This window comes from Phyllobates terribilis, unplaced genomic scaffold, assembly GCF_046119375.1.
Source record: "Phyllobates terribilis strain yellow unplaced genomic scaffold, ASM4611937v1 Scaffold_7__3_contigs__length_470593459, whole genome shotgun sequence".
Taxonomy (NCBI): domain Eukaryota; kingdom Metazoa; phylum Chordata; class Amphibia; order Anura; family Dendrobatidae; genus Phyllobates; species Phyllobates terribilis.
The window spans coordinates 201,391,576-201,413,273 of record NW_027362767.1 but is presented as its reverse complement, the minus strand read 5'-3'; the positions used below and the strand labels follow the sequence as shown (position 1 = coordinate 201,413,273).

General features: G+C 51.4%; 1 protein-coding gene across 1 annotated transcript in view; it reads right to left on the bottom strand.

Annotated features, from left to right (window-relative positions):
* The window catches only part of RBMX2 (RNA binding motif protein X-linked 2), a 28,316-nt gene extending 12,862 nt beyond the window's left edge, over positions 1-15,454 (bottom strand). The window contains exons 1-3 of the mRNA XM_073639665.1: positions 15,338-15,454; positions 10,956-11,071; positions 10,791-10,842 (exon numbers count right to left, since the gene is read on the bottom strand). Coding sequence (XP_073495766.1) covers positions 10,791-10,842; positions 10,956-11,071; positions 15,338-15,342 — 173 coding nt within the window. The 5' untranslated portion in view covers positions 15,343-15,454. The remainder of the gene's footprint in view (positions 1-10,790; positions 10,843-10,955; positions 11,072-15,337) is intronic.
* Between the last annotated feature and the right edge of the window lie 6,244 nt (positions 15,455-21,698).

Sequence of the window (21,698 nt, the reverse complement as noted above, 5' to 3'; positions counted from 1 at the left end):
TGGGATGTAACTGACTGTGTCAGGGCGTACATGGGACGTCCCGGTGGGATGTAACTGACTGTGTCAGGGCGTACATGGGACGTCCCGGTGGGATGTAACTGACTGTGTCAGGGCGTACATGGGACGTCCCGGTGGGATGTAACTGACTGTGTCAGGGCGTACATGGGACGTCCCGGTGGGATGTAACTGACTGTGTCAGGGCGTACATGGGACGTCCCGGTGGGATGTAACTGACTGTGTCAGGGCGTACATGGGACGTCCCGGTGGGATGTAACTGACTGTGTCAGGGCGTACATGGGACGTCCCGGTGGGATGTAACTGACTGTGTCAGGGCGTACATGGGACGTCCCGGTGGGATGTAACTGACTGTGTCAGGGCGTACATGGGACGTCCCGGTGGGATGTAACTGACTGTGTCAGGGCGTACATGGGACGTCCCGGTGGGATGTAACTGACTGTGTCAGGGCGTACATGGGACGTCCCGGTGGGATGTAACTGACTGTGTCAGGGCGTACATGGGACGTCCCGGTGGGATGTAACTGACTGTGTCAGGGCGTACATGGGACGTCCCGGTGGGATGTAACTGACTGTGTCAGGGCGTACATGGGACGTCCCGGTGGGATGTAACTGACTGTGTCAGGGCGTACATGGGACGTCCCGGTGGGATGTAACTGACTGTGTCAGGGCGTACATGGGACGTCCCGGTGGGATGTAACTGACTGTGTCAGGGCGTACATGGGACGTCCCGGTGGGATGTAACTGACTGTGTCAGGGCGTACATGGGACGTCCCGGTGGGATGTAACTGACTGTGTCAGGGCGTACATGGGACGTCCCGGTGGGATGTAACTGACTGTGTCAGGGCGTACATGGGACGTCCCGGTGGGATGTAACTGACTGTGTCAGGGCGTACATGGGACGTCCCGGTGGGATGTAACTGACTGTGTCAGGGCGTACATGGGACGTCCCGGTGGGATGTAACTGACTGTGTCAGGGCGTACATGGGACGTCCCGGTGGGATGTAACTGACTGTGTCAGGGCGTACATGGGACGTCCCGGTGGGATGTAACTGACTGTGTCAGGGCGTACATGGGACGTCCCGGTGGGATGTAACTGACTGTGTCAGGGCGTACATGGGACGTCCCGGTGGGATGTAACTGACTGTGTCAGGGCGTACATGGGACGTCCCGGTGGGATGTAACTGACTGTGTCAGGGCGTACATGGGACGTCCCGGTGGGATGTAACTGACTGTGTCAGGGCGTACATGGGACGTCCCGGTGGGATGTAACTGACTGTGTCAGGGCGTACATGGGACGTCCCGGTGGGATGTAACTGACTGTTAGGATGTACACATACATCGGGGTGGGATGTAACTGACTATGTTAGGACGTACTTGTACATCCCAGAGACGACCGATGTCAGGAGATATGGAGCTGCCACTGCTGGGACAGACCTCGCTTAGTTACGAGCATTTTTTTTTTAACTCTATTGTAGAAAAGTATTAAAAAATGAAATGTACATTTGGGAGCACTGATCACTCTGACCTACAGAATAAACTTTCTTTATGCAGCAGAATGAATAATGTTACATTTACAATGGAAAATTAATGGCAAAATTGTTATTTTGGTGATATACCGCCCCCTAAACAGCTAATAAAATGAGTTATATATACAGTACCGACCAAAAGTTTGGACACACCTTCTCATTTAAAGATTTTTCTGTATTTTCATGACTATGAAAATTGTACATTCACACTGAAGGCATCAAAACTATGAATTATCACATGTGGAATTATATACTTAACAAAAAAGTGTGAAACAACTGAAAATATGTCTTATATTCTAGGTTCTTCAAAGTGGCCACCTTTTGCTTTGATGACTGCTTTGCACACTCTTGGCATTCTCTTGATGAGCATCAAGAGGTAGTCACTGGAAATGGTCTTCCAACAATCTTGAAGGAGTTCCCAGAGATGCTTAGCACTTGTTGGCCCTTTTGCCTTCACTCTGCGGTCCAGCTCACCCCAAACCATCTCGATTGGGTTCAGGTCTGGTGACTGTGGAGGCCAGGTCATCTGACGTAGCACCCCATCACTCTCCTTCTTGGTCAAATAGCCCTTACACAGCCTGGAGGTGTGTTTGGAGTCATTGTCCTGTTGAAAAATAAATGATGGTCCAACTAAACGCAAACTGGATGGAATAGCATGCCGCTGCAAGATGCTGTGGTAGCCATGCTGGTTCAGTATGCCTTCAATTTTGACTAAATCCCTAACAGTGTCACCAGCAAAGCCCCCCCACACCATCACACCTCCTCCTCCATGCTTCACGGTGGGAACCAGGCATGTAGAGTCCATCCGTTCACCTTTTCTGCGTCGCACAAAGACACGGTGGTTGGAACCAAAGATCTCAAATTTGGACTCATCAGACCAAAGCACAGATTTCCACTGGTCTAATGTCCATTCCTTGTGTTCTTTAGCCCAAACAAGTCTCTTCTGCTTGTTGCCTCTCCTTAGCAGTGGTTTCCTAGCAGCTATTTTACCATGAAGGCCTGCTGCACAAAGTCTCCTCTTAACAGTTGTTGAAGAGATGTGTCTGCTGCTAGAACTCTGTGTGGCATTGACCTGGTCTCTAATCTGAGCTGCTGTTAACCTGCGATTTCTGAGGTTGGTGACTCGGATAAACTTATCCTCAGAAGTAGAGGTGACTCTTGGTCTTCCTTTCTTGGGGAGGTCCTCATGTGAGCCAGTTTCTTTGTAGAACTTGATGGTTTTTGCAACTGCACTTGGGGACACTTTCAAAGTTTTCCCAATTTTTCGGACTGACTGACCTTCATTTCTTAAAGTAATGATGGCCACTCGTTTTTCTTTACTTAGAATTTGTATTATGGCAAGAAAAAAGCAGCTAACAGTCTATTTAGTAGGACTATCAGCTGTGTATCCACCAGATTTCTGCACAACACAACTGATGGCCCCAACCCCATTTATAAGCCAAGAAATCCCACTTATTAAACCTGACAGGGCACACCTGTGAAGTGAAAACCATTTCCGGTGACTACCTCTTGAAGCTCATCAAGAGAATGCCAAGAGTGTGCAAAGCAGTCATCAAAGCAAAAGGTGGCTACTTTGAGGAACCTAGAATATAAGACATATTTTCAGTTGTTTCACACTTTTTTGTTAAGTATATAATTCCACATGTGTTAATTCATAGTTTTGATGCCTTCAGTGTGAATGTACAATTTTCATAGTCATGAAAATACAGAAAAATCTTTAAATGAGAAGGTGTGTCCAAACTTTTGGCCTGTACTGTAATATATATAATATTATTCACAGATGGTGCCACTAACAAATACACCTCTTTATAAAATGATAGGAAAAAAGTCATCATAAATACCAAATCTGGCTGCGGCAGCATCTCCCTGTAATATATCTCATTTCAGGACCGCCCACTGTACATAAACGTCGGCGCTGCCCGGGCTCTGTGCAGCGCCGACGTTTAAAAACGGTGGGTGGTCCCGCAGCGCTCAGGACCCCCAGGGTCCTGCTAGCGCTGCGGTACCGGTTCAGAGCGATAGCTCTGACATGTGGCATCATGGGGACCTGAATGGATCAGGTCCCCATGATGTTAACCTGTTCCTATCTTCTAGATGCCGCGATCCATAGCGATCGCGGCATTTAAAAGATAGTGACAGCTGGTGGTCGGCGATCGGGACCCCCCACATACCTCAGGAGCGGCGGGGATCCCGGTGCTGTGACCTCTGACATCATCGAGACCTGATTGGCTCAGGTCTCGATGATGTCAGCGTCACACCAGCCAATCAGAGAGATCACCAGGGAAGTTTGTTTTAGCAACAAACTTTCCCGGGCGATCTGCCTGATAAATACACTGTTTCTCCTCCGATCTCAGTGAGAGAGCAGAGGAGAAACAGTGTGACAAGAGCTGTGTCAGCCTTGCCACTGTAAAAGTAAAAAAATAACATAAAAAAGAAAGTAAGAGTTAGGGTTAGTCAGTCCTGTCAGTCCCGTCCCGTCAGTCAGTCCCGTCCCGTCAGTCAGTCCCGTCCCGTCAGTCAGTCCCGTCCCGTCCCGTCAGTCCCGTCCCGTCCCGTCAGTCCCGTCCCGTCAGTCAGTCCCGTCCCGTCAGTCAGTCCCGTCCCGTCAGTCAGTCCCGTCCCGTCAGTCAGTCCCGTCCCGTCAGTCAGTCCCGTCCCGTCAGTCAGTCCCGTCCCGTCAGTCAGTCCCGTCCCGTCAGTCAAGTCAAAAAATCTAAAAATAAAATGGCCCGTCAGACTTATACCGCAGAGGAGGTGTATGCCCTGCTGTGTTCTGACACTGATGACAGCGCAATCTCAGATGGAGATATGGATTTTGAGGGCTTTAGTAGCGGCGACACTGAGAGCTCAGAAATGAGCAGTGATTCTGGTCCATCCTCAAGCCCAAGGACCAGTACAGCAATAGGGGCAAATAGCGCTACTGGAGAAACGTCTCCAAATCAGGGAACACTGCCCAGTACAAGCGCTGTCCCTGCTACTAGTGAATTGGCGCACGCCAGTGTACAAGGGGCGTTGCCACATGATCTAGCATTTCCCAGATGGGAGGCTTCAGATTCGGCTGCTCCATTCAGCCCTGATTTCAACGCCATTCCTGGTATAAATGTGGAGGTGGAAGATTTTGGACCAATTCATTTTTTTAATTTGTTTTTTACAGACAGCTTGCTAGAGCATATTGTCGGGCAAACAAATTTATACGCATCCCAATTCATAAGCCAGAATCCCCGATCTTACTATGCTAGGGCAAATTTATGGACACCAACTAATGTCCCGGAAATAAAAAAATTTTTAGGACTTACATTTGCCATGGGGCTTGTTAAAAAACCGAGCATTCGATCCTACTGGTCCAACCACCCTGTTCAAGCCACCCTTATGTTTTCAGTCATTCTTCCTAGGACCCGTTATGAAATGCTCATGCGGTTTTGGCATTTTAACGACAAGTCAATGCCTGCCCAGAAATGCCCCAGAACATGACAGGTTATATAAAATTAGACCCATCATTGAAAATTTGTCAGAAAAATTCTTAAGGGTATGTGCACACGATGCAGAAATGAAGCAGAAAATTTCTGCATCATTTCTGCATCTCCCTGGCAGAAAAAACGCATGCAGATTGTGCATGCGTTTTTCCTGCAGAATACATGCGGATCCACATGCAGATTCACATGCGTTTCCGCATGCAGATTGACAAGCGCTTTCCAGGCGATGTTAGCATCACCTGGAAAGTGCTTGATAACTAGGTCACACTATATAAATCCATGCAAACAGCATGGATTTATACAGTGTGACCCGAGAGAGTGTATATACTTACCTCCGATGGCCCGCGCTGTCCTGCTCACTCCGTTCTCCCGGCAACTTTGAATTGAAAGACCTGCCGACGTCAGCGTCACGTGACCCGTCACATGACTCTGACGTCACCGCAGGTCCTACAACTCACTGCAAGTGCCGGGAACCAAGCGGGAGCGCTGCGCGGGCCGACAGAAGGTAAGAATACATTTATTTTTTATTTTATTCTTTTTTTACAGCTTTTTTAATGGTACCTGGGTGTGGATGAGACTCTCCTCTCCTCCACACTCGGGTACCATCCGCACATTAGAACGCACCAATTACGCAAGTACAAATGCTGTCTTGCGGAATTGGCGCGTTCTAATGCAAGTCAATGGCGGCAAAATCGCCGCGTTTCCGCAAAATTAATTGACATGCTGCGGATTTTTGACCGCAGCGTTAACGCTGCGGAAAAATCCGCATCATGGGCACAGCACATGCGGATTTCCATTGGGGAACATTGCTGCCCTTCTACCATGCGTTTTTCATGCGTTTCCGCGGCGTTTACGCAACTGCAAAAACGCCGCGGAAACGCATGAAATACGCATCGTGTGAACACAGCCTAAGCCTCTACACCCCAACACAAAATATTTCTATAGATGAGTCCCTTGTAAAATTCAAAGGAAGACTGCACCTCAAGCAATTTATCCCATCTAAAAGGGCAAGGTTTGGAATAAAGATCTATAAAATGTGCGAAAGTTCAACCGGATACACATCCGCTTTTCGCATATATGAGGGGAAAGATAGCCAACTAAACCCACCAGGATGCCCTACTTATCTGGGGACATCTGCAAAAATTGTTTGGGAGCTGATAAGTCCATTTTTTCAAAAAGGCTACAATCTATATGTGGACAATTATTACACCAGCATACCCCTATTTAAAAGTCTGGTTGAACACAACATCGGGGCTTGTGGGACCATCCGTAAAAACCGTCAGGGGTTTCCACAACCATTGGTCAACCAAAAGTTTCAAAATGGGCAGTCAGGGGCTGTACGCAACGGAGAGCTGCTTGCCCTGAAATATAGGGATAAGAGGGATATTTTTGTCCTCAGCTCGATCCACACAGATGCCACAAGGGCCACTGTAGAACTAGGATCCACCACTCCGAAGCAAAAACCTGTGTCAGTCATTGACTACAACAAACACATGGGGGGTGTGGACCTTGCAGACCAGGTTCTACAGCCATACCAGGTATCAAGAAAGTCCTATACCTGATATAAAAAGTTGGATATTTATTTGTTTCAGGTGGCCACATACAATTCTTTTGTGTTGTACAAAAAAGCAGGAAATTCAGATCCTTTTCTTGATTATCAAGAAAAGGTAATTGAAAATCTTGTCTTTCAAAGTGTTAGCCCCGCTCATCCATTAGAATCTGAGGATGTGAAAAGACTCACTGAGCGACATTTTATTGCACTTATTCCAGCAACGGAAACAAGAAGGAACCCCCAGAAAAGATGTCGTGTATGTACTAAGAGAGGAATGAGGCGTGATACCCGCTACTATTGCCCACAATGCCCATCATTGCCAGCCTTATGCGTCACTGACTGCTTTAAAATCTACCACACAGAACCACGTTTTTAAACTGTAAAAATGTATCCCAATTTGTCATTCAAACATTTGGTTCATTTAGTGAATGACATATTCGAGTAGAGCTCACTTAATTTCCAGGGGGGGTTCTCCAGAATCTAAACCTTCCATTGCGTGCTTGTTTCTGGAAATCATCCATCGAGTTAAAATGGTCACTAAACCCATAGATGAATTCCCAGAGGGGTGTCATTTCCAAAATGGGGTCACTTCAGGGGGGATTCTTTAGCTCTGGTACTCTGAAAAGTGCCAGAACAGCATAATCCCCCCTGAAGTGACCCCATTATGGAAATGACACCTCTGTGGGAATTCATCTATGGGTTTAGTGACCATTTACCTATCTACTTATTTTCCCACCACTAGATTTATACAGAGGAGTAGATTGTAAAATTCGGTCACTTGTTGTGGGTTTCCTCTGTTTAGGCACCTCAGGGGCTCTCCAAATGCAACATGGCGTCCGCTATCCATTCCAGTCAAATTTCCATTCCAAAAGTCAAATGGCGCTCCTTACCTTCCAAGCCATGCCGTGCGCCCAAACAGTGGCTTTGCACCACATATGGGGTATCACCGTGCTCAGGAGAAATTGCACAACACATTTTGGGGTCCATTTTTTCTGGCTGCCCTTGTGAAAATTAAAAATTTGAGGCTAAAGTAGCAGTTTTGTGTTAAAAATGTGTTTTTTTATTTTCACCCTTCAACATTATAAAATTCTGTGAAGCCCCTGGGGGTTCAAGGTGCTCACCACACATCTAGATAAGTTCCTTGAGGGGTCTAGTTTCCAAAATGGGGTCACTTGTTGGGGGTTTCCTCTGTTTAGGCACCTCAGGGGCTCTCCAAATGCAACATGGCGTCCGCTATCCATTCCAGTCAAATTTCCATTCCAAAAGTCAAATGGCGCTCCTTACCTTCCAAGCCATGCCGTGCGCCCAAACAGTGGCTTTGCACCACATATGGGGTATCACCGTGCTCAGGAGAAATTGCACAACACATTTTGGGGTCCATTTTTTCTGGCTGCCCTTGTGAAAATTAAAAATTTGAGGCTAAAGTAGCAGTTTTGTGTTAAAAATGTGTTTTTTTATTTTCACCCTTCAACATTATAAAATTCTGTGAAGCCCCTGGGGGTTCAAGGTGCTCACCACACATCTAGATAAGTTCCTTGAGGGGTCTAGTTTCCAAAATGGGGTGACTTGTTGGGGGTTTCCTCTGTTTAGGCACCTCAGGGGCTCTCCAAATGCAACATGGCGTCCGCTATCGATTCCAGTCAAATTTCCATTCCAAAAGTCAAATGGCGCTCTTTACCTTCCGAGCCATGCCGTGCGCCCAAACAGTGGCTTTGCACCACATATGGGGTATCAGCGTGCTCAGGAGAAATTGCACAACACATTTTGGGGTCCATTTTTTCTGGCTGCCCTTGTGAAAATTTAAAATTTGAGGCTAAAGTAGCAGTTTTGTGAAAAAAAGTTAAATGTTCATTGTTTTCTTCCACATTCCAAAAATTCCTGTGAAGCACCTGAAGGGTTAATAAACTTCTTGAATGTGGTTTTGAGCACCTTGAGGGGTGCAGTTTTTAGAATGGTGTCACTTTTGGGTATTTTCTGTCATAAAGACCTCTCCAAGTGACTTCAAATATGATGTGGTCCCTAAAAAAATGTTTTTTGTAAATTTTGTTGTAAAAATGAGAAATCGCTGGTCAACTTTTAACCCTTATAGCTTCCTAACAGAAAAAAATTTTGGTTCCAAAATTGTGCTGATGTAAAGTAGACATGTGGGAAATGTTATTCATTAACTCTTTTGTGTGGCATATCGCTCTGATTAAAGGGCATGAAAATTCAAAGTTTGAAAATTGCAAAATTTTCACCAAATTTCCGATTTTTTCACAAATAAACGCAAGTGATATCGAAGAAATGTTACCACTATCATGAAGTACAATATGTCACGAAAAAAACAATCTCAGAATCAGGGGGATCCGTTGAAGCGTTCCAGAGTAATTACCTCATAAAGTGACAGTGGTCAGAATTGAAAAAATTGGCCTGGTCACGAAGGCAAAAACAGGCTCTGGTGCGAAGTGGTTAAAGTGCTTCCCCATAATGAACAGTGAACACCCAGCCATAGAACACATACATGGACTTTTCTTATAGGAGAAACCATAAGAATTAAAACATCCCCTCGGAAAAAAAAATTATCCCTCTAGCCATCAGATAGGGGATAACTTGCAAATAAAGTTTCAGGGGGGTCAGACCCTTGGGACCCCAAATGATCCCAAGGTCCCGAATGACCTCCATCGAGGTTCTGGAAACTCGAAAAGGGGCTCTGCAGCCCGACCCCGAATGGCACGGAGGTGCGCATGCTGTCTCTGCTCCATTCATTGTCTAGATCTCCGAGAACACCCGCAGTCCCATACACAATGAATGTCGAAGAGGTCGAGCTCCTCTGCTCTGTCAGGACGGGCTCCAGAGGCAGCGATCAGCCGGCCGTCTGCCATCCTATGTATATGGGACACCTGGCTTCCCAGCACTCCTTGTATGAAGACGCCCTCTCAGCTAATCACATTATATTAGTAACTAGATTTAATACGTTTGCTGCACATTTTGTAAAAATAATTACAAAGTGACCAATCCATTTACATTCTGAACAGGATCATTTTTGGGGGGGATATCTAGACATGTTTTTAATCCCGTATGAAGGCCAGGCAGACCGGGTAGGAGTGATCCCATAATACTGCTACCCTGCCTGGGAGATAGAAGCCTATATGGGGTCAGTGTATGACAATGAGCACATCCTGAGCAGTCCACTGTCAAAACACAGGTCACCCTGATGGAGACATCCTACAAGGAAATCATGAATTCCTTTATTATAAGCTTAGCAGTTTATCTCCTTATTGGAGCTATTGTAAAGTGCACTCTGGTTCAAAGCACCCCATAAAGGACAACACAGAAAGAAGTGGGCTCCCTACCAATAGGTTCATTACAGGCACAGTGTGACGTGCAATGGTGCCGGCCCCCTCTGCTACTGCCTTAGTCGCAGGCAACACAGGGTAACAACTCGATGGTCCCTTTATGTCTCCCAGACCTGTGGTGCTGTCCAAGCTAGAGGTTATCTTCTGGTTTGTGCTGGCTCCCTGGAGAGCTGCTGTCAGCACAGAATGACTGTTCAAACAAAGTACAGGTGTTCGGTGCATCATGGTGCAGCCAAACAAGTACTCCTTCCCACCTGCTTGGTTTCCATCTATCTCCACTCTCTTCTTCTTCGACTGATAGCTCTGGCATCATAGAGCCAGAGAAGGGTGGAGATAGATATACGACTGCACCATGATGCACTGAACGCCTGTGCTTGGTTTGAACAGTTATTCTGTGCTGATAAAAGTCCCTTTAAGCTCTCAACTTCCTGTTTGCCACTGCTAGTTATAAGCTCAGCTTGGCCTGGTTCACACCCTTGATTGCAGCTTCTGCTTTTCTAGCGATTTTCCTGTTATCGACCCTGGTCCGTATTCTGACAATGCCTTTGCCTGACACTTCTGCTGCTGTTACAGACCCTCCTGGTATTGACACAGTTTGCTGACCATTCTCTTTTTGCCTGTGGTTCGTCTGCACAGTCCCTTCAAGACACTGTCAGGCTACCACACTGAGCCCCCATGACGTAGTATATAGTGAGCAACATGTAGTTATAACATGCTAGAAAGGTCAAACCACTTAAAACGTTGATGTTTAGACATTAGAAAGAAAGCAGGTCAATTAACTAGTTTTGTTTTCATACTATCCTTAAAGAAAAAAAAAAAAAGTTTATTTCACAGGAATATTCAGAATGACGAGGAAGGGAAAACAAGCAGAACAATAATGAACTCACTGTGAGAAGACGCAGATCAAGTCCCCTTCCGTCAGCTCATATGGCAGCCCACCTGAGAACAAGAGAGCGTGCACAGGGTTACCCCCGTAACGAATCATCACAGTGGTTGTAAAGAACTGAGCTGCCCTAAATGAAGTGCTCTGTCATGGCCGTACATGTACTCACCCAGAAAGAGCCACGCGCTGTCTTTGTAGTCCTGATGCCAAGACACTGACTCCTTTACACCAAGTTTGGCCTCTCGTGCATTGAGTTCGTTGATCAACTTTACTTTTGTTAGAGGACTAGAAAAGAGGAAAGACGAGTTCTATAACACCTGCCACATCCACCGTATATACATAGAACGTTCCTCTGCAGATTACTCCCATAACATGCTAATAATTTTACACTGCTACCTGACCTATCACGTACTGTACACACATGGTCTCTGTTGCCTTAGACATTCTGCTGCAAGTTCTCATGAGGTGGGAGGAGCTAGAGGCAGGCAGACATTCTGCTGCAAGTTCTCATGAGGTGGGAGGAGCTAGAGGCAGACAGACATTCTGCTGCAAGTTCTCCTGAGGTGGGAGGAGCAAGAGGAAGACAGACATTCTGCAGCAAGTTCTCATGAGGTGGGAGGAGCTAGAGGAAGATATTCTGCTGCAAGTTCTCATGAGGTGGGAGGAGCTAGAGGCAACAGAACCACAGCACAGACCACGACACACGGATACAGGGTGCACAGACCATGACGCACGGATACAGGGTGCACAGACCACAGCACAGACCACGGAACACGGATACAGGGTGCACAGACCACGGAACACTGATACAGGGTGCACAGACCACGGAACACTGATACAGGGTGCACAGACCACGGATACAGGGTGCACAGACCACGGCGCACGGATACAGGGTGCCCTGATCACAGCACAGACCACGACGCACGGATACAGGGTGCCCTGACCACAGCACAGACCACGGCGCAGGGATACACGGTGCCAGGACCACAGCGCAGACCACAACGCACGGATACACGGTGCCAGGACCACAGCACAGACCACGGCGCAGGGATACACGGTGTCCTGACCACGGCGCAGGGATACACGGTGCCCGGACCATAGCACAGACCACGGCGCAGGGATACACGGTGCCCGGACCATAGCACAGACCACGGCGCAGGGATACACGGTGCCCGGACCATAGCACAGACCACGGCGCAGGGATACACGGTGCCCGGACCATAGCACAGACCACGGCGCAGGGATACACGGTGCCCGGACCACAGCACAGACCACGGCGCAGGGATACACGGTGCCCTGACCACAGCGCAGGGATACACGGTGCCCTGACCACAGCGCAGGGATACACGGTGCCCTGACCACAGCGCAGGGATACACGGTGCCCTGACCACAGCGCAGGGATACACGGTGCCCTGACCACAGCGCAGGGATACACGGTGCCCTGACCACAGCGCAGGGATACACGGTGCCCTGACCACAGCGCAGGGATACACGGTGCCCTGACCACAGCGCAGGGATACACGGTGCCCTGACCACAGCGCAGGGATACACGGTGCCCTGACCACAGCGCAGGGATACACGGTGCCCTGAACACAGCGCAGGGATACACGGTGCCCTGAACACAGCGCAGGGATACACGGTGCCCTGAACACAGCGCAGGGATACACGGTGCCCTGAACACAGCGCAGGGATACACGGTGCCCTGAACACAGCGCAGGGATACACGGTGCCCTGAACACAGCGCAGACCACGGCGCAGGGATACACGGTGCCCGGAGCACAGCACAGACCACGGCGCAGGGATACACGGTGCCCGGTCCACGGCGCAGGGATACACGGTGCCCGGACCACAGCACAGACCGCGGCGCAGGGATACACGGTGCCCGGACCACAGCACAGACCGCGGCGCAGGGATACACGGTGCCCGGACCACAGCACAGACCACGGCGCAGGGATACACGGTGCCCGGATTACAGCACAGACCACGGCGCATGGATACACGGTGTCCTGACCACAGCGCAGGGATACACGGTGCCCTGACCACAGCGCAGGGATACACGGTGCCCTGACCACAGCGCAGGGATACACGGTGCCCTGACCACAGCGCAGGGATACACGGTGCCCTGACCACAGCGCAGACCACGGCGCAGGGATACACGGTGCCCGGAGCACAGCACAGACCACGGCGCAGGGATACACGGTGCCCGGTCCACAGCACAGACCGCGGCGCAGGGATACACGGTGCCCGGACCACAGCACAGACCGCGGCGCAGGGATACACGGTGCCCGGACCACAGCACAGACCGCGGCGCAGGGATACACGGTGCCCGGATTACAGCACAGACCACGGCGCATGGATACACGGTGCCCGGATTACAGCACAGACCACGGCGCATGGATACACGGTGCCCGGATTACAGCACAGACCACGGCGCAGGGATACACGGTGCCCGGACCACAGCACAGACCACGGCGCAGGGATACACGGTGCCCGGACCACAGCACAGACCACGGCGCAGGGATACACGGTGCCCGGACCACAGCACAGACCACGGCGCAGGGATACACGGTGCCCGGACCACAGCACAGACCACGGCGCAGGGATACACGGTGCCCGGACCACAGCACAGACCACGGCGCAGGGATACACGGTGCCCGGACCACAGCACAGACCACGGCGCAGGGATACACGGTGCCCGGACCACAGCACAGACCACGGCGCAGGGATACACGGTGCCCGGACCACAGCACAGACCACGGCGCAGGGATACACTGTGCCCGGACCACAGCACAGACCACGGCGCAGGGATACACTGTGCCCGGACCACAGCACAGACCACGGCGCAGGGATACACGGTGCCCGGACCACAGCACAGACCACGGCGCAGGGATACACGGTGCCCGGACCACAGCACAGACCACGGCGCAGGGATACACGGTGCCCGGACCACAGCACAGACCACGGCGCAGGGATACACGGTGCCCGGACCACAGCACAGACCACGGCGCAGGGATACACGGTGCCCGGACCACAGCACAGACCACGGCGCAGGGATACACGGTGCCCGGACCACAGCACAGACCACGGCGCAGGGATACACGGTGCCCGGACCACAGCACAGACCACGGCGCAGGGATACACGGTGCCCGGACCACAGCACAGACCACGGCGCAGGGATACACTGTGCCCGGACCACAGCACAGACCACGGCGCAGGGATACACGGTGCCCGGACCACAGCACAGACCACGGCGCAGGGATACACGGTGCCCGGACCACAGCACAGACCACGGCGCAGGGATACACGGTGCCCGGACCACAGCACAGACCACGGCGCAGGGATACACGGTGCCCGGACCACAGCACAGACCACGGCGCAGGGATACACGGTGCCCGGACCACAGCACAGACCACGGCGCAGGGATACACGGTGCCCGGACCACAGCACAGACCACGGCGCAGGGATACACGGTGCCCGGACCACAGCACAGACCACGGCGCAGGGATACACGGTGCCCGGACCACAGCACAGACCACGGCGCAGGGATACACGGTGCCCGGATTACAGCACAGACCACGGCGCAGGGATACACGGTGCCCGGACCACAGCACAGACCACGGCGCAGGGATACACGGTGCCCGGACCACAGCACAGACCACGGCGCAGGGATACACGGTGCCCGGACCACAGCACAGACCACGGCGCAGGGATACACGGTGCCCGGACCACAGCACAGACCACGGCGCAGGGATACACGGTGCCCGGACCACAGCACAGACCACGGCGCAGGGATACACGGTGCCCGGACCACAGCACAGACCACGGCGCAGGGATACACGGTGCCCGGACCACAGCACAGACCACGGTGCAGGGATACACGGTGCCCGGAGCACAGCACAGACCACGGCGCAGGGATACACGGTGCCCGGACCACAGCACAGACCACAGCGCAGGGATACAGGGAGCACAGACCACAGCGCAGGAATACATGGTGCCCGGACCACAGCACAGACCACGGCGCAGGGATACACGGTGCCCGGACCACAGCACAGACCACGGCGCAGGGATACACGGTACCCAGCCACAGCACACACCACGGCGCAGGGATACACGGTGCCCGGACCACAGCACAGACCACGGCGCAGGGATACACGGTGCCCGGAGCACAGCACAGACCACGGCGCAGGGATACACGGTGCCCGGACCACAGCACAGACCACAGCGCAGGGATACAGGGAGCACAGACCACAGCGCAGGAATACATGGTGCCCGGACCACAGCACAGACCACGGCGCAGGGATACACGGTACCCGGCCACAGCACACACCACGGCGCAGGGATACACGGTGCCCGGACCACAGCGCAGGGATACACGGAGCACAGACCACAGCGCAGGGATACACGGAGCACAGACCACGGCACACGGATACACGGTGCCCGGCCACAGCACACACCACGGCGCAGGGATACACGGTGCCCGGACCACAGCACACACCACGGCGCAGGGCTACACGGTGACCGTATGGCCGACACTGCACAACACGCACTTACTTCATGGTAGCGTCTAGTTTGGAATTGATTTCTTGAGGGGGAGGAGTGAGTTCATGGAATCATGACGTCACCGGAAGGGGCGGGGCCTTCTCAGTCCAGTGGAAATTAGCCGTGCTGCTGCAGCAGTGTGTACCTTGTGCCGGCACAGGAGGACTGGTGATGAGGAACTCCTTTAGTTGCTCCTGAGTTGTGCTGTGGAGCCGACTCTGCTGAGGTTCCTGTACTGAGCGGTGTGCAACAACCTGTGCCCTGGCTATGTCTCTGCTGGGGAGCTGGTGTTCAGCCTTGTGCTGTGAGTACTGAGGTGGGGAGAGCTGACCATGTGAATAAATGTTGTAGAGGCCTCCAGGGGGCTGCGTGGCTGGTGTGAGGGGGGGGGCATGGGCTAGGTAGAGGGGCATCCAGGGGGCTGCGTGGCTGGTGTGAGGGGGGCATGGGCTAGGTAGAGGGGCATCCAGGGGGCTGCGTGGCTGGTGTGAGGGGGGGGCATGGGCTAGGTAGAGGGGCATCCAGGGGGCTGCGTGGCTGGTGTGAGGGGGGGGCATGGGCTAGGTAGAGGGGCATCCAGGGGGCTGCGTGGCTGGTGTGAGGGGGGCATGGGCTAGGTAGAGGGGCATCCAGGGGGCTGCGTGGCTGGTGTGAGGGGGGCATGGGCTAGGTAGAGGGGCATCCAGGGGGCTGCGTGGCTGGTGTGAGGGGGGGGGCATGGGCTAGGTAGAGGGGCATCCAGGGGGCTGCGTGGCTGGTGTGAGGGGGGGGGCATGGGCTAGGTAGAGGGGCATCCAGGGGGCTGCGTGGCTGGTGTGAGGGGGGGTGCATGGGCTAGGTAGAGGGACATCCAGGGGGCTGCGTGGCTGGTGTGAGGGGGGGCATGGGCTAGGTAGAGGGGCATCCAGGGGGCTGCGTGGCTGGTGTGAGGGGGGGCATGGGCTAGGTAGAGGGGCATCCAGGGGGCTGCGTGGCTGGTGTGAGGGGGGGCATGGGCTAGGTAGAGGGGCATCCAGGGGGCTGCGTGGTTGGTGTGAGGGGGGGCATGGGCTAGGTAGAGGGGCATCCAGGGGGCTGCGTGGCTGGTGTGAGGGGGGGGGGCATGGGCTAGGTAGAGGGGCATCCAGGGGGCTGCGTGGCTGGTGTGAGGGGGGGCATGGGCTAGGTAGAGGGGCATCCAGGGGGCTGGTGTGAGGGGGGGCATGGGCTAGGTAGAGGGGCATCCAGGGGGCTGGTGTGAGGGGGGGCATGGGCTAGGTAGAGGGGCATCCAGGTGGCTGGTGTGAGGGGGGGCATGGGCTAGGTAGAGGGGCATCCAGGTGGCTGGTGTGAGGGGGGGCATGGGCTAGGTAGAGGGGCATCCAGGTGGCTGGTGTGAGGGGGGGCATGGGCTAGGTAGAGGGGCATCCAGGGGGCTGGTGTGAGGGGGGGCATGGGCTAGGTAGAGGGGCATCCAGGTGGCTGGTGTGAGGGGGGGCATGGGCTAGGTAGAGGGGCATCCAGGTGGCTGGTGTGAGGGGGGGCATGGGCTAGGTAGAGGGGCATCCAGGTGGCTGGTGTGAGGGGGGGCATGGGCTAGGTAGAGGGGCATCCAGGTGGCTGGTGTGAGGGGGGCCATGGGCTATGAGGACGGTGGCCAACACAACCTCCTTAAAGACGATAGCACGCCATTTTAAAATCTGTCATGGGAGAAATCCTAAAACATTTTATGGTACGTGGTATCAATGTCACCCATAGTGGCGTTAGGGGTGGAAACTTAAAAAAACTTCTGGCTCAAAGGGAAACCAAATGGATAGTGGAACTGGGAACAATGACGCCAAATGGCCTTAATGAGGCCCTGAGCTTCACCCCATTTCTTTAATGGATATAATCTTTGTGGTATTTTTATACAATTGTATGTGTTGATTTTAATTAGTATTCTTTGTCATTTGTAACTTTCTCCCTCCATAGTCTATATGTACCATCTATATGGATCACCTACATATGGTTAATATGAGGATACTACTAGCAACAATTAAATTGGACCAAGAAAATTGATTTTCGTACTGACAGAATTGTGTTGCAATTATAGGATAATGATGCTGCTTACTCTAACACATTTTTGCATCATTAAGTAGTTGCGTTACTCTACTTGTCTAAATGCGTTGCTGTGCCTCCCCTTGCCTCTGCGTCATGCACGGCATCTGCATGGTGTCTGCGCATGTTGGGGGGCCATGGCAACGTGTCCTGGTTCCCTGTCATGCGTGGTTCACTTTGATGGCCGTGCGTGACGCATCTGGCTCGGGCGGTTCAGCGCGCATGCGCCGATGATCCAGGAGATGATTGGTCAGTTCCGGTCACGTGATCGCAGGCCCTAAAGTATTTTTAAATAGACATGGAAGGTCCTATTAAACAATCCCCCCGAGGAAGCCATAGGATACGCCACTCGAAACACACATTGGGGTCCTTGTTTATTCTGGGTGCTGACACCTCATCTAATATGGGTAAGAGTGCAGTATAATTCTTTAGCATTTTTTCATAGGGCACTATAGGCCATATGGCACGTGGAACATATCCATAGTGATGAAATATGCCATAATTTTGTACCAGTGCATAAATGACTTGAATACTAGCACTTCTTGCACTTTGTCCCAATAGATATTTAACATCTGTTATTATGTTGTTTATGTGTCACCCAGTTTGGTTGTCTGTGTGTCGTCCTTTTTTAATCATGTATGTCTTTTCTGTATATTGTTTACAATAAAGTTTTTTGATTCTTTGCCATATACTCCGTATTTGGTTCGTTTTTGCTATATAACAGTAGAAACAAGTCCGGGGGCGCCTCCCGCCAGAGAAAATATAGAAATAGTCCTTGGATGAGTTCAATGGATCCAGCAGATGAGGGACACAACACAATCCCACGTGGCCCCTTCTATCAATCCACACACGGCACGAGGGTCTGGCCGCAGCCTGAGACCCTCCAGCGTCTGGAGGCACCACGCAACTGACTGGGCCAAACATGAGTCTATTGTTCTGTCTACTGGGATCAGCCCCTGGATGGGGGAAGGGTTCACACCCACTAGATGCAACAAGAGCTGTTGACCTAGGCCTGATTACATTACAGTCCATGAACACAGGCTGGGGGAGGGACATGCTGTTAGTCTGTGTGCCACGATGCGTTTAAGCGTTTCCGCAGCGGCAAAAACGTTGCAGAAACACTTAGAAAATGCATGGTAGAAGACCTGCCATGTTCCTCAATGATAATCCGTGCTGTGCACATGCTGCGGAAACTTCCGCTGCGGATTATCATTGCTGAAAAATACTCAGCATGTCCATTAATTTTGCGGACATGCTGCGTAATTGACTTGCATTGAAATGCATATTATCCGCGCCAGCACATTTGCACACACGGGTAATGTTTTTCAATGTGCGGATGGTACCCGGGTGTGGAGGACAGGAGACTTCTCCAGACCCGGGTACCATAGAACCTGTGAAAAAAAAGAATAAAATAAATATTATACTTGCCTTCTGATGGCCCCCAGTGCGCTTGTCTTCACTTTCCAGCAGCGCGCTGTGGACTGAAGGACCTGCGCTGATGTCATTTAGTCATGTGACGGCAGGTCCTTCAGTGTAGTGTACCGCGAGCTGCCGGCAGCCAGGACAGAGCGAATCAAGACTCTGGGGGCCATCGGAAGGTAAGTATAGATTTATTTTTTACCATTCTTTAAGGTCACATATATAAATCCATGCCGTTTCCATGGATTTATATAGTGTGACCAAGTTGTCAAGCACTTTCCAAAAGTTGCGAAAATCGTTTGGAAAGTGCTTGTCAACCCGCATGCGGAAATGCATGTGAAGAACGCTTCACATCCGCATGTCCCTGGCAGGAAATCCGTATGTACAATCCGCATGCGTTTTTTTTTCTGCCAGGGAGATGCAGAAACACTCAGTAAAAAATCCTGAGCATTTCTGCATCGTGGGCACATAGCCTTACACTAAAGCAGGTTACATTACATAGCGTACATGAACACAGGCGGGAGAGGGATACACTGTTACAGTCATATTGGATGAAACATAAGTTGCTGAGGTTAGGACCACCAGGGACCCCAGTGTTACTTAGGAAAGACTATGTCCATGTTTAATAAAGTAATTTTCACGTATGCCTAGCACAGGTCTGTCCGTCCATTCATGGATTCTGTATGGGACTAATAAAAATAGGCCATCACAGCACTCGGCTGTGTCACTTATGTACATAAATGCATACAAAATATTAACTACTCGAGCGAAATTGCTGCATTGTCACCTTAAAGAACTATGCACCTGATCATGCCGGTCTGGAGAGGGCTGGGGTGAAGGACGCAGCTCCTGATTCATTAAGAGACATATTCATCAGAGGCGTCTGATGGCTGGCAGCGCCTCCATGCTATGCCACTGACTGGAGTAGGATTTGTAGCGACCACCGCTGCTCATGATGAAGTTGCCAAACAGCAGTCATCACAACCCTGCCCACTTACCGATAAAAATGGCATTAGAAAGCAAAAAGTTGCAACATTTTTACATAGTCTTCAGTTGCATCCAAATTATACGATTGAGCATTTTATAACAGAATTCTGGAATAAACACTATGATGAATAGGGTCCTATGGGTTTGTTCTGTTTAAGCTGAGTTGATGCAGGTCTGTGCTATGACGTCAATTCAAGTTAAGAAACCCTTTTATCTACAGGTGCATCTCACTAAATTAGAATATCATCAAAAAGTTACTTTGTCAGTTCTTCAATACAAAAAGTGAAACTCCTATACTATATAGAGTCAAAATGTGTCACCCTGGCCTGGATGCCACAAGTGTAATTAAAGCTGTGTCTGAGAGCAAGGGGGAGGTTCTCTAGTCAGGGGAACATTAGCATGCAATGCCTCCTGTCTCAGGCCAGTAGGGGGAGCTGGCTGCCCCTATAAAAGCTGGTACTAGGGGCAGGGTTAGAGAGAACTTCATGGCCTGTCTCAGCACTGAGACTTGTCCCAGAGCAGAATAGGGACAGACAGTTGCACTGCACCTAAGAGGAAGTGTGGCAGGAGGAGAGCCACAAGCCAGAGACAAGAGGCGAAGAGAGCCTGTCTTGGCAGATAACAGACTGACTTTACCAGACTTTGGTGTCTGAGGCTGAGAGGATTCTACATCCTCCAGCAGATAACCAGTCCGCAGGGGACTGTATATTCCTTGGCCTAAGAAGTCTGGAGGCCCTGCCACAACAGAAGGGACCAGCAGAACAATACAAGGCTGGGAGCAGAAAGGAGCCCACGTCGCAGGCCATACAGGCGAGAATACACGGAAAGCTCGGAAACGTGGGCTGTTACCCTATAACGAGGAGATAGCCAGAAGGAGCACAGAAAGCACGGTAGGCCTACACCCTCACCCTGACCAGGGCCAATTTCCCCGTTGCTCTCAGACATCCAGGTCCCCTCCTAGCCAGGACTGTTTATGGGTCAGTTTACCTGTTTTAGTAAAGACCCTGGACTGCAACTTGTTGTCTGTGTGCTCCTTGCTCCTCCAGCACTATCAGCACCGGGACTCTCACTACCATCACTCCCACCATCCACTACACTGCCCTGGGGCCGCACTCTTCCCGTGGGGAGTCACACCATCCCAGCTGCATATATCATCAGCCCCAGCGGTCTGCCCTGCAGCGGCGGTTCCTAATGACCGCAAATCCACGGGTGGCGTAGTCGGACAAAACGGACTACCACTGGCCTGACCACCCTGAGCCACGGAACCGGGTTGCCACTACTACTCCCATCGTTCCCCTATTGCCCGGATCCGAGTGCCCCACGGCCCAGGGGGCGAGTCAATTACACACAGAGGGATCTATTATATAGAGTCATTACACACAGAGGGATCTATTATATAGAGTCATTACACACAGAGGGATCTATTTCACGTGTTTATTTCTGTTAATGTTGATGATTATGGCTTACAGACAATGAAAACACAAAAGTCATTATCTCAGTAAATTAGAATACTTTTATAACAGGTTGAAAAATTATTTTAAAATCCGAAATGTTGTCCTACTGAAATGTCTGTTCAGTAAATGCCCTCAATACTTGGTCTGGGCTACTTTTGCATCAATTACTGCATCAATGCAGCAATGTGGCATGGAGGGATCAGCCTGTGGCATGGAGGGATCAGCCTGTAGCCCTGCTGAGAGGTTATGGAAGCCCAGGTGGCTTTGATAACAGCCTTCAGCTCGTCTGCATTGTTGGGTCTGGGGTCTCTCATCTTCCTCTTGACAATACCCCATAGCTTCTCTATAATAGATTCTCTATGGGGTTAAGGTCAGGCGAGTTTGCTGCCAATCAAGCACAGTGATACTGTTGTGTGTAAACCAGGTATTGGTACTTT